At 40.5% G+C, this 14364-nt stretch overlaps 3 protein-coding genes across 3 annotated transcripts in view; all 3 read right to left on the reverse strand.

Annotated features, from left to right (window-relative positions):
* Positions 1-14364, reverse strand: part of LOC310993089 (protocadherin gamma-C5-like) — a gene marked incomplete at its 5' end in the record, with an annotated part of 337145 nt that overhangs the window by 214389 nt on the left and 108392 nt on the right. The gene's annotated exons all lie outside the window — the stretch shown is intronic.
* Positions 1146-3524, reverse strand: LOC310993104 (protocadherin gamma-A12-like; the record flags this gene model as incomplete). The annotated part of the gene is made up of 1 exon (XM_083981374.1): positions 1146-3524. The coding sequence occupies one exon, from the start codon at positions 3522-3524 to the stop codon at positions 1146-1148; it is 2379 nt and encodes a 792-aa protein (XP_083837500.1).
* Positions 8912-11239, reverse strand: LOC310993117 (protocadherin gamma-A12-like; the record flags this gene model as incomplete). The annotated part of the gene is made up of 1 exon (XM_083981417.1): positions 8912-11239. The coding sequence occupies exon 1, from the start codon at positions 11192-11194 to the stop codon at positions 8912-8914; it is 2283 nt and encodes a 760-aa protein (XP_083837543.1). The 5' UTR covers positions 11195-11239.

Here is a 14364-nt window from a genome sequence, read left to right on the forward strand (position 1 = left end):
AAAACTCTTTTTTGAAAAATAAATTAGTATTTTCTCAAACTAACGCAATGCCACGCTTCATTCAGGGCAGTACAATATTAGAAAGTTAAAAAACAAAAATCTTAAAACTTGTGTTCAAATCAAAACATTACAAGGGGGATTATAACTTGGACTGGCAGATGAAAATCAGTGAGATATTAAAGAGTGACAACGTCTTAGAAAGACAATAAAAGTCTCAGCACCAAGGACAGAGAATCAAGCGAAAACGGTCTGTGTTCTCATGTATCCCAGACACATTAACTGGTGTGTGTGTGTGTGTGTGTGTGTGTGTGTGTGTGTGTGTGTGTGTGTGTGTGTGTGTGTGTGTGTGTGTGTGTGTGTGTGTGTGTGTGTGTGTGTGTGTGTGTGTGTGTGTGTGTGTGTGTGTGTGTGTGTGTGTGTGTGTGAGAGAGAGAGTGAGTGAGTGAGAGAGAGACAGAGAGAGAGACAGAGAGAGAGAGAGAGAGAGAGAGAGAGAGACAGAGAGAGAGAGACAGAGAGAGAAACTGTGGATGTATCATCAGTGAATTTATTTATTCATTTTTAACAAATGGCACAGCCGCACAGATGACATGACACAGACATGAAAAAGTCCCTACCTCAGGAGACACATTACCGTCACCAAACGCATCAGCAAAGTCTGATGGACTTTTCTTCAGAGTCTGTCATTGTCTAGTCAAGTCTAACGCAAAGACCCAAGAATTTTACAAAAAAGCAACCATTCACTGATCCAACTTAAACAAGAAAACTTCTGTTGGAGTTCCCATCTCCTCTGAGGAAGAGGGATCGTGTACATTAAGTAATACCAAGAAAAACAACCAAACTTTCAGCACCAAGGACAGCACTAGCAGGGTGTGAAAAACTCTATGGCAGAGAAACAAGCAACAGATACATCTCTAATGATGACAGAATGAAACACCGTCTATTTTTGACCAGAATGAGGGGTGGGAGGTTTACGCAGTTTCACCAAGAACCATAGAATCGAATACTATCGTGAAAATGTGTCACACACTTGCTGTAAAAATGCCCGATTAAAAAAGGACAATAGAGGCAAGTAAAATACTGACTCGTAGGCATTGACTGAACTATATAACACAAAGATAAATTGTTAAAGCACGTGTAACACCTCATCCTACCTCAGGAGAAGCATCACAATCGCCAAACGCATCAGCGAAGTCTGATGGACTTTTCCTCAGAGTCTGGTCAGCAGGAAGTGTGTTGTCATTGTAAGACGTCACGAACTTAAAGTCACTGGTTCTAGAACCTGTTGTCAGGTAGGCGTCATAATTGTAAGTGCTGCGTAAAGTTCCTGTGCCGTCAACATCTGCGTAATTAGGAGGGAGATAAGCGCTGGGGATGGCGACTGCTCCGTCAAACAACAGTCTGGGCTTTCTCCTGCGACAAAACCTCACACCCAGGACGATGATGATGAAAGTCAGAAAAAAGGTGGACACTGACACCAGAGCGATGATCAGGTAAGAGGTCAGTTTGGAGTTCTTCTCATCATAAGAAATATCCTTCAGTTCTGGCACCTCAGCCAAGTTATCAGAAATCAGTAAATACATGGAGCAGGTGGCAGACAGAGAGGGCTGTCCGTTATCTTTCACTGCCACAATCAGGTTCTGTTTCATGCTGTCAGACTCAGAAATGTCCCGCTGTGTCCTGATCTCTCCGCTGTGGAGACCAATAGTGAAAAGTCCCGGATCAGTGGATTTGACTATATGATAGGACAGCCAGGCGTTCTGTCCAGAGTCTGCGTCCACTGCTATCACTTTGGACACCAGAGAGCCTCCGTGTGCAGCTTTGGGGACCAGCTCGGTCATGAAGGAGTTGCCCTCCGGGGCGGGGTACAGGATCTGAGGAGAGTTGTCGTTCACATCTGATATGAAAACACTGACGGTCACGTTGCTGCTGAGCGGAGGAGAACCGTTGTCTCTGGCCATCACGTGGACTTTAAAGCTCCTGAACTGTTCGTAATCAAACGACCTGACAGCGTGGATCACCCCCGTGTCTCCGTTAACAGACAGATAGGAGGACACCGGGGCACCGTTCACCTCACCAGGTAACAGAGAATAAATCACTGTACCGTTTTGTCTCCAGTCGGGGTCTCGAGCACTAACGGAACATAAAGTGGAGCCAGGTTTGTTATTTTCAGTCACATATGCGCTGTACGACATTTCCTCAAACACAGGTGGGTTGTCGTTGATGTCAGCTACAGATAACTGAACAGTTTTAGAGGAGGACAGAGGTGGAGAGCCCTCGTCAGTGGCAGTGATTGTAATGTTGTAATCAGACACTAGTTCACGGTCCAGTTGTCCTGTGGTCACCAGAGAATAATAGTTTTTAATAGAAGGAACTAACTTAAAAGGAACATTTTGCTGAATGGAGCAGCGGACCTGTCTGTTTCTCTCTGAGTCTCTGTCCTGCACATTAATGATGCCCACCTCTGTACCAACTGGAGTATCTTCTGGTATGGGATTATTTAGTGATTTCAAATTAACTACAGGGGCGTTATCGTTCACATCAGTGATAGAAATTGTAACTTTAGCATGAGATGAAAGTCCTAACCCATCTTTGGCTTTAACGCGTATTTCAAATGTTGTAGCAGTTTCATAATCAACGGCACCAATTACTCGTATCTCACCTAATTTACGATCAATGCTAAATATTTTCTTCACATCATCTGTAACATGTCCAAAGTCATATGTCACATCTCCATTGACTCCCTCGTCTGCATCAGTCGCGCTCACTGTGACCACCACAGTGTCTACAGGAGAGTTTTCAGGCAGACTAGCTTTATAAACGGCCTGGCTAAACACTGGGGCGTTATCATTAGCATCCAGCACAGTGACGTGTATAACCACGGTACCTGATCTCTGAGGGGAGCCACCATCTAGAGCTGTGAGGAGCAAATTCATTTCTCCTTGCTTTTCACGATCAAGCTCTTTATCAAGAACGAGCTCTATTGAGTTTCCATCAGCAGACAAAACGAAATGATCGTTCTTCTTAAGGCTGTAGTGTTGAACTGAATTTTGGCCTACATCCGCATCGTGCGCCTCCTCTATCACAAAACGAGCTCCCCTGTCTGCCGACTCGCGAATCTCTATATTGATAATTGCTTCGTTAAACTGTGGCGAGTTATCATTAATATCTTGAACATGCAGACTAATCCGATGGAGTTCAAGAGGATTCTCCAGCACAAGCTCGTGTTTCAAGATGCACGAAGCCTTTTCACCACAAAGCCCCTCTCGGTCAATCCTGTCAGCAACAATCAGTTCCCCGTTGTTCAGGTTTATGTCACAGTAACGTTTGTCAGTCCCGTCGGTGTCAATGCGGGCTCTTCTTTTAGAGAGCACGCTCGTTTCCAGTCCGAGATCCTTAGCGATAACTGATCCGCGTTTCATCTCCTCTGGAAAAGAATAGCTCACGTCTCCATGCGCGACATGTAAAAACAGAAAGAGGAAAAAGAACCAGCGCGGTTGAAACAAAAATATTTTCGAATCCATTGTCATCTATGAGTAATTAACAGGTTGAAGACTGAAGCAAAGACAATTCAACCTCATAACACGAAGAGCGACAGCGATTCCAGTGCTGTTGCGGTAAGACACAAGAGCACAAAACTGTGTCCACACCAAGGAGAGAGGGATTGAAATGTCTTAAGCCTGGTATACAGCGCCACCGTGAGTTAGATTCTAACAAAATACTGTTAATATAAACAAATGTAACACCTCAGAGTAACTTTCCAAGTGACTTATAATACTGTTCATTTGTACATTAAAGAGACACAACAATTCCGAGATGTGATCAAACTTGTGCATAACTTTCAAATGAAGAAACTATCAGGAAATTAGAAAAATCCACAATCAAGTGTCATTTTGTCTAAAATCAAGGCTGCCCTCTCTTGTCTTCAGAAACTGATGGCTAACATATTTTTAACCCTCCTGTTCTGGATCCAGACTTGTTCTGTGCTATTCACTTTATTCCTCACAGACTCACACTGTCCCAGGTTTAACATAACATTGATGCACACGTACAATCTAAATACATAATGGTATCAGGAAGATACACAACAAATCCACAAGGGGAAACGAAACATATAGCGCATAGCAGTTGTCAAGAAACTCACAGTACATTAGATTTTTTTTTTTTTTTTGAGGGGGTGGGGGGAGGGGGGGGATCTAGAAAAGGAAAATTTGGATGGTGTGAATTGAGAAATGATTATTCATTCAAAGCATATAACTGAGCACAAATGCAGAAATAAAATAAAACACGTGTGTAGGTAGACAAAACTCAAAAACCTATGACTTTTTTTTCTCTTCCTTTGTGCTATCCCTTTTTTTCCATTTAGGGGAGACTGGGGACAGTTGCAACACTTTTTACATTTTTCTCAGTTACTCTGAGACTATTTGGACTAGGCTCACCAAACTTTTATAGATTAAACATACATTTGTCAGCTAATTAGTCATACCATTTAAAGATGGTTACATATGACACATCAATCACAATATTCATTTGAATGGAAGAATCCAGACGTTGCAACTGACCCCAAACGTGGGGACAGTTGCAACACGGATCAGGGACGGTTGCAACATATTAAACATACATTAAATTTCACTAATTAACTTTTCATTTTTGTCTCAATAACCAAAGTATTCCTAAAATATGCATTGTCTTACAATAATACTATAGTATTATTTAGTTATTTAGTAATATTTATCAGAGAACAGTTGGAGTTTTGTTTTGTGTAGAACATAGGCCTTGAGTCAATGTGCAGAGGTTAACAGTGGTAATAAAACTCAAAGCTCAGTGTGAGACAAGAAGAATGGAACTATTTGCAATACAAGAAACTTTTATAAACATGTACTCTACTTTTGGATGATTCACTGTATGACATCAAATACATTTACTTTTTTCAAATTTTCAAAGGAAAATATATGTGGCTACGTCTGTCCCATATTATAAGATTCTACAAATTGCATATTTCATTATAGGAAGTTATCTGGAGAATTATTTTGAAATCTTAGTCTCTCATGGTTTAATATAATTGGCTGTTCTGTTCATCATGAGGAAAAAAATAGATATATTGTGCCTATTTTAAGCTAAAAATGTTTCATTTTATACATTTATAGTGCTTCCATATTCAAATGGCAGTTGTTGCAACCGTCCCCACCCTGTCAGCCATGACAAAACATCATGTACTAGCTAGACAGACTGACACTGACACATGCTAACCATGTCATTTGATAGTCAACAAAACAGTGATTCAAACTAGGTATGTTTGGATTAATTCATACAAAAGGTCAGGACAGTATGACAAAAATACAGCTCATGAAAAAAGCTACTTTCATACCCTTAAAACAACTTTGTCTCAGTACAAGCAGGAGCAGATGCTGAATATGTCTTTTCTATTACTGGTGGGTAGAGGGTCTAACTGTGAATGTGCAGTGTGAGTTTCATCACTCTAGCATGTTTCTGATTGGAGAAATAAGGCTTGTTCCATTGTCCCTTGTTGCAACTGTCCCCAGTCTCCCCTACATCAGTCAGACCAGAAAGACATCAACCAAAACAAACTTAGATCATAAGGAAGCCTGGATAACTATCTGTATAGTATCTGTATAAAGTCTGAAGCAGACTGGATTCAAAAGTTATGACCAACATGCTAAAAATGATACAATCCAATATGTAAGTTTTAATTAATCCTGCTTTTAAGGTAACTATAACAATCTACTATTCATCACAATGATGTTATTTCCCTATAAGATTGAATAAAACACCAGAAGAAACATCTAAATCGGTGTACACAACAAAGACATCTGCTAAAAGCAACTATAAATGAGATCTAATCCAAGCCACCTTCAATCAAGTATCAGTCACCATGAAAAAGAGACAAACAACTGAACTTTTATTTTTTCTCTTGACATAAGGGCCATTAGACTGTAGGTGTGCTAGTGAGGCACAAAGGCATGAGAAGTGAATAATATTGCTTTATTGCTTTTTTCTGTACTCGAGAGAAATAGAGAGAGAGAGAGAGAGAGAGAGAGAGAGAGAGAGAGAGAGAGAGAGAGAGAGAGAGAGAGAGAGAGAGAGAGAGAGAGAGAGAGAGAGAGAGATGTTTAGCACCTGAAATGAGATTGCACAGTTTGGTTTAAACCAGTTTTACTGTGCAACAATAAAGATCAGATTGAGCTCAGTATGATGTGCTTTAGAGCTGAGAGAAACATACACTGAGTGGCATGTGCAGAGTATGTCAGAGGCCATAATAAAGTACAAATTGGTTACACTGCAATTAATCAGTGGAATAGTTTCACTGAAAAGTTGCAGTGGCCCACAAATGAACACCTTGTATATTTGAGTTTCTTTAGGTTTGATAAGAATTTCGTAATTTTTGGGAAAATATTTGTATGATATGGTTTAAAACAAAATCCACCTTGTCAAAACCTGAAATTCAGAGTGAACTTTACGATGGACCTAAAAAGTCTTCAAAGAAATCAGCCCCAGTAAGATGTCTTATGCAGAAGCATAAAAGGCAATGTCAGTAAAGTTAGGAACAGATTAAAGACTTCTGGACAGACAAATGTTATTGAAAGAACAATAATGTTGTGAGTTGCGAGACAAATACATTTGCAAAACTAATTTAAATGTCCTCTTTCAGAAACATATTTGAATACAAGAGTGAACAATTATAATGTACCCAGACATCTAAAACAAAAAGTGTATCCAATGAGCCTAAAATATCATCTTCACAAGACTAAAAATAACAACAAGGATTCAGATTAAATCAATTTTAGCTCTTTACAACCAAAAGATGGGACAATTAATCTAAAGGGACGACATGCAGACACTAAGCAAAATCATATTGAATCACTGTATAAAAAAGCTCTTAAAATATTTGATAAAAAAACACTTTCCCATCATCATTGTCACGTACTCCAGAAACATCACCTTTTAAGTTTTGCTAATTTCAAAAAGTTCAAATATGCCTGCTCATATACAGTAAGTCTCGCACCACCTCCACTGAACGACTACATTAAGCAGAAGGTAAATACTAACCGTTCTACAAGGGCTACCACAAGAGGGGATTGTGCAATACCATTAAGACGCATTACTTTTAGTCAGTACTGTCAGTCAAAGGCAGCCATATTTGGAACAGCTTACCACTAACAATTTGAGAATGTCATACATACACCACATTCAAAGCACATTTAAAAACTGGCTGAAAAGCAGTCAAAATTGCACTCACTTCTAATTTTAATTGTTCTACTGCACTTAACGTGCTTTACGGTCTAAAGCATTGCCACTATAGCACTTTATTCTACCTCTCTGTCTCTGTGTTTTGTTTTGTATGTCAGGTTTTTGTTTTGTTGCCTGTTTTGAATGTTTGTTAGAACACTTCTTTGTACCGCTCATCCCTGTGTTTTGCTCTGTCAAGTTCTTATTGTACTGTCTGTTTTACTTTATCAGTCAATATTGTGTCTGATTCTATGTCTGTCTTTTTATACCTGTGTCTTGTCTAATTGTTATGAAATCTTCTCTATGTAAACTGCCAGAGGACTGCGGGTGAAAATTAGCTACTTGCTAATCCTGGTACATTTATGTTGGGCTTCCTCTTTTCTCTTCCTTAAAAAGAGAAAAGAGCTGATGTTATTAATGCACATTGTCCTTTTTAAATGAAAAAAAAAGCAACAGTTACGCAGCACAATCCATTTTTACACACAAAGTTAACAAATATATTTGACCAGCTGGAAAATCTACGGGTCTTAAATACAGAACTAATTCAACACGAAATGTGTGGATGGAAGTTGTCAAAATATACTTTTTTTCAATTGTGAATAAAAATTCATACCTCTGCACAACCTTCCACTTCTCTAAATGCTTCAGCAAAGTCTGATGCACTTTTCAGGCAGCATGTTGTGATTGTAAGATGTCACAAACTTAAAGTCACTGGTTCTAGAATCTGTTTTTCAGGTAGACCTCATAATTGTAGCTGTTGCTGACGACTGCTCAGTAAATAATTTCTATCAACTACTAGTTTATGAACTTTGTCACATTATTTGGAGAAAGGAAACCATCACATCCAGCAGTCCCATAATAAGCCAACACAATGACACATAACAGGGCTCAACAATATTACCTCATTTGACAAACAATTTGTTCCAGCAGCTTGTGTGATGATGTATGAATGTTTGCGTGTTGTTTGCAGGCACAATCGCCTCAAAAACTCGCTCATTCATCCCTCTGTCCATTAAATTTATGAATGAGCAGCCTGTGTGATGATATGTATAAATGTTTGCGTGTCCATACATCTGCCACTAGTACTTTCTGAGGCATATTGCACTTTAATGATTTTACTGTATGTTTTTAGTACTTCCCTGCTGCTTTTCTCTTGTACTGTTTTTGTCTTTGTTGTGAAGTAGCACTGGTCTCTGTCCAAGAGAAATGTCTCCTGCAGGAGACTAATAAATGATTTTGACTTTGACCAATGGAAAGCAGGACAACAACTCAATATAAATAAATACTTAATGCAAAGAAAGAAACTTTTTACAAAAAAAAGCAACCATTCCCTGATCCAACTTAAAAAAGAAAACTTCTGTTGGAGATCCCATGTCCTCTGAGGAAGAGGGATCTTGCATACGTAATACCAAGAAAAAACAACCGAAGTTTCAGCACCATGGACAGCACCAGCAGGCGTGAAAAATCAATTGACAGAGACGCAGGTTTACACAGTTTCACCAAGAACCATAGTATTGACTATATCTCGGGAAAATGTATCACACACTTGTTACGCTATATCCGATTAAAAAAGGACAATAGAGGCAGGTAAAATACTGACTCGTGGGCATTGACTGAACTATATCACACAAAGGCAAATGGTTAAAGCACGAAGGACACCTCATCATACCTCGGGAGAAGAATCACAATCGCCAAACGCATCAGCAAAGCCTGAAGCACTTTTCTTCAGTGTCTGGTCAGCAGGAAGTGTGTTGTCATTGTAAGACGTCACAAACTTAAAGTCACTGGTTCTAGAACCTGTTGTCAGGTAGGCGTCATAATTGTAAGTGCTGCGTAAAGTTCCTGTGCCGTCAACATCTGCGTAATTAGGAGGGAGATAAGCGCTGGGGATGGCGACTGCTCCGTCAAACAACAGTCTGGGCTTTCTCCTGCGACAAAACCTCACACCCAGGACGATGATGATGAAAGTCAGAAAAAAGGTGGACACTGACACCAGAGCGATGATCAGGTAAGAGGTCAGTTTGGAGTTCTTCTCATCATAAGAAATATCCTTCAGTTCTGGCACCTCAGCCAAGTTATCAGAAATCAGTAAATACATGGAGCAGGTGGCAGACAGAGAGGGCTGTCCGTTATCTTTCACTGCCACAATCAGGTTCTGTTTCATGCTGTCAGACTCAGAAATGTCCCGCTGTGTCCTGATCTCTCCGCTGTGGAGACCAATAGTGAAAAGTCCCGGATCAGTGGATTTGACTATATGATAGGACAGCCAGGCGTTCTGTCCAGAGTCCGCGTCCACTGCTATCACTTTGGACACCAGAGAGCCTCCGTGTGCAGCTTTGGGGACCAGCTCGGTCATGAAGGAGTTGCCCTCCGGGGCGGGGTACAGGATCTGAGGAGAGTTGTCGTTCACATCTGATATGAAAACACTGACGGTCACGTTGCTGCTGAGCGGAGGAGAACCGTTGTCTCTGGCCATCACGTGGACTTTAAAGCTCCTGAACTGTTCATAATCAAACGACCTGACAGCGTGGATCACCCCCGTGTCTCCGTTAACAGACAGATAGGAGGACACCGGGGCACCGTTCACCTCACCAGGTAACAGAGAATAAATCACTGTGCCGTTTTGTCTCCAGTCGGGGTCTCGAGCACTAACGGAACATAAAGTGGAGCCAGGTTTGTTATTTTCAGTCACATATGCGCTGTACGACTGTTCCTCAAACACAGGTGGGTTGTCGTTGATATCAGCTACAGATAACTGAACAGTTTTAGAGGAGGACAGAGGTGGAGAGCCCTCGTCAGTGGCAGTGATTGTAATGTTGTAATCAGACACCAGTTCACGGTCCAGTTGACCTGTGGTCACCAGAGAATAATAGTTTTTAATAGAAGGAACCAACTTAAAAGGAACATTTTGCTGAATGGAGCAGCGGACCTGTCTGTTTCTCTCTGAGTCTCTGTCCTGCACATTAATGATGCCCACCTCTGTACCAACTGGAGTATCTTCTGGTATGGGATTCTCTAGTGATTTCAAATTAACTACAGGGGCGTTATCGTTCACATCAGTGATAGAAATTGTAACTTTAGCATGAGATGAAAGTCCTAACCCATCTTTGGCTTTAACGCGTATTTCAAATGTTGGAGCAGTTTCATAATCAACGGCACCAATTACTCGTATCTCACCTAATTTACGATCAATACTAAATATTTTCTTCACCTCATCAGTTACATGTGTAAAGTCATATGACACATCTCCATTGACTCCCTCGTCTGCATCAGTCGCGCTCACTGTGACCACCACAGTGTCTACAGGAGAGTTTTCAGGCAGACTGGCTTTATAAACGGCCTGGCTAAACACTGGGGCGTTATCATTAGCATCCAGCACAGTGACGTGTATAACCACGGTACCTGATCTCTGAGGGGAGCCACCATCTAGAGCTGTGAGGAGCAAATTCATCTCCACTTGCTTTTCACGATCAAGCTCTTTATCAAGAACGAGCTCTATTGAGTTTCCATCAGCAGACAAAACGAAATTCTCGTTCTTCTTAAGGCTGTAGTGTTGAACTGAATTTTGGCCTACATCCGCATCGTGTGCGCCATCTATCACAAAACGAGCTCCCCTGTCTGCCGACTCGTGAATCTCTATATTGATCAGTTCTTCGTTAAACTGTGGCGAGTTATCATTAATATCTTGAACGTGCAGACTAATCCGATGGAGTTCAAGAGGATTCTCCAGCACAAGCTCGTGTTTCAAGACGCACGAAGCCTTTTCACCACAAAGCCCCTCTCGGTCAATCCTGTCAGCAACAATCAGTTCCCCGTTGCTCAGGTTTATGTCACAGTAACGTTTGTCAGTCCCGTCGGTGTCAATGCGGGCTCTTCTTTTAGAGAGCACGCCCGTTTCCAGTCCGAGATCCTTAGCGATATTTCCAATAACTGATCCGCGTTTCATCTCCTCTGGAAAAGAATAGCTCCTGTCCCCATGCGCGATATGAAAAAACAGAAAGAGGAAAAAGAACCAGCCCGACTGAAACAAAAATATTTTCGAATCCATTATCATCGATGAGTAATTAACAGGTTGAAGACTGAAGCAAACAAAGACAATTCAACCTCATAACACGAAGAGCGACTGCGATTCCAGTGCTGTTGCGGTAAGACACAAGAGCACAAAACTGCGTGTCCACACCGAGGAGAGAGGGATTGAAATGTCTTAAGCCTGGTATACAGCGCCACCGTGAGTTAGATTCTAACAAAATACTGTTAATATAAACAAATGTAACACGTCAGAGTAACTTTCCAAGTGACTTATAATACTGTTCATTTGTACATTAAAGAGACACAACAACACAACAATTCCGAGATATGCTCAAACTTATTCATAACTTTCAAATGAAGAAACTATCAGGAAATCAGAAAAATCCACAATCAAGTGTCATTTTGTCTAAAATAAAGGCTGCCCTCTTTTGTCTTCAAAAATTGATGACGAACATATTTTTAACCCTCCTGTTCTGGATCCAGACTTGTTCTGTGCTATTCACTTAATTTCCTCACAGACTCACACTGTCCCAGGTTTAACATATCATTGATGCACACGTATAATCTAAATAAATAATGGTAGCAGGAAGATACACAACAAATCCACAGGGGGAACGAAACATATAGCGCATAACAGTTGTCAAGAAACTCACAGTACATTAGATTTTTTTTTTTGGGGGGGGGGAGGGTTGATCTAGAAAAGGTAAATTTGGATGGCCAAGGTGTATTCTGCCAAGTGACAGCCTGGGAAAATGTTGTAAGGGAGTCAATAAAAGTGTGAATAAAGAAATGATTATTCATTCAAAGCATATAACTGAGCACAACTGCAGAAATAAATTTAAAAAACACTTGTGTAGGTAGACAAAACTCAAAAACGTATGACTTTTTTTTTCTCTTCCTTTGTGCTATCCCTTTTTTCATTTATATCAGTCAGACCAGAAAGACATCAACCAAAACAAACTTAGATCATAAGGAAGCCTGAATAACTATCTGTACAGTATCTGTATAAAGTCTGAAGCAGACTGGATTCAAAAGTTATGACCAACATGCTAAAAATTATACAATCCAATATGTAACTTTTCATTAATCCTGCTTTTAAAGCAGAAGTAAGCAGAATGTTTGCTTTAATATAAGTCTTAAAATAGTTATATCTTCCGACAGACAGCAATCACTCATATAGAGTGTTTGGTCTGAAACACGGGTCTGTCAGTCACTCTGCTCTGCTGTAAGCCGAGGAGAAAACTTTCCTTGTATCCTACAACCTTTATCCAATGAGGAGAGAGAACGGCATAAAGGGGCAGTCCTCTCCATGTGGTGTAGCCAAGGGATGCGCGTGAATGTGGTGATGTAGGGACGAGGGCGGGGACTGCTAACTCCATCGGCTGACAAGAAGTTAGCCAAAACGACCGGATCGCTTACTTCTGCTTTGAGGTAACTATAGGCTACTATTCATCACAATGATGTTATTTCCCTAAGATTGAATAAAAGACCAGAAGAAACATCCAAATCTGTTTACACTACAAACACATCTGCTAAAAGCAACTACAAATGAGATCTAATCCAAGCCACCTTCAATCAAGTATCAGCCACCAGGAAAAAGTGACAAACAACTGAACTTTTCTATTTCTCTTGACATAAGGGCCATTAGACTGTAGGTGTGCTATAGTGAGGCACAAAGGCATGAGAAGTGAATAATATTGCTTGATTGTTTTTTTCTGTACATGAGAGAGAAATGGGGAGAGAGAGAGAGAGAGAGACAACATGGTGTAAAGCTGACACTATTACCCACTGTCCCAGCAATTATAGAGAAATTATAGTACCATCTCAGAAACACAGCAACACAAATAGAGGTAGGGAATCCGGAGGATTAATCATTTGGTATAAATCTGATCTACATATTCAAATTGATCCCATAAAAATGGGCAAATACTACATATGGTTAAAACTAAAGAAAGAGCTCTTATTAACAGATAGAGAATTATTCATGTGTGCAATATATATCCCTCCCTCCGAATCCCCCTACTTCTCAGAAGACACCTTCCACAACCTAGAGACAGAGATAAGCCATTTCCAGGCCCAGGGAAATGTGCTCATCTGTGGAGACACAAATGCACGCACAGGAACACTCGCTGACCTCACAGATCCACAAGGAGACAAATACATCACAAATGGAAATATCTTTAACACTTTCACTCTGCCCCACAGGAACAATAGTGACCAGGTCATCAACAAGAGCGGAAGAGAGCTGGTGCAGCTCTGCCAGAGCCTCAGTCTGTACTTTGTCAACGGTAGGGTACGGGGGGACAGCCTGGGTAGATTCACCTACTGCTCACCTCTTGGCCACAGTACTGTAGACTACATGATCACAGACCTTGAACCTTCCTCTCTCAGCTCATTCACTGTTAAACCACTAACCCCTCTGTCTGATCACAGCCAAATTACCCTGTTTATTAAAAGATCAGACATTGAAAGGGTAAACACAGAACCCAATAAGCTGTACAACATCAGAAACTCATACAGATGGGACCAAAACAGTACAGAACAATACCAAAGGGCAATTGACACCCCAAAAATCCAAACACTTTTAAATAATTTTTTGGATTGTACTTACGCTTGCAATAAAGAACACCTCAATCTAGCAGTGGACAATATTAACAATATATTCAGACAAACAGCAAAAGAAGCACAACTAAAATTGACCAAGAACAAACCAAAATCAATAACGAATAAAAACTGGTTTGATACAGATTGTAAAATGATTAGGAAAAATCTTAGAACGCTATCAAACCAAAAACACAGAGACCCCCACGATGCTGACTTACGCACTCTATACTGTGAAACCCTAAAACTCTACAAACGTACACTCAGACTCAAAAAACAGCAATATAACAAACAGCAACTGACAATAATTGAAGAGGCAATCAACACAAACAACTTTTGGCAACACTGGAAAAACCTAAACAAACCTCAACATCAAGAATTGGCCATACAAAACAGTGATGTATGGACCACTCATTTTAAAACACTGTATCACACTGTTCAAATTAATGCAAACACAGAACAATCTCAAATTCACGAGACGCTAAC

This window comes from Trachurus trachurus (genome assembly GCF_905171665.1).
Source record: "Trachurus trachurus genome assembly, chromosome: 10".
Classification (NCBI taxonomy): Eukaryota; Metazoa; Chordata; class Actinopteri; order Carangiformes; family Carangidae; genus Trachurus; species Trachurus trachurus.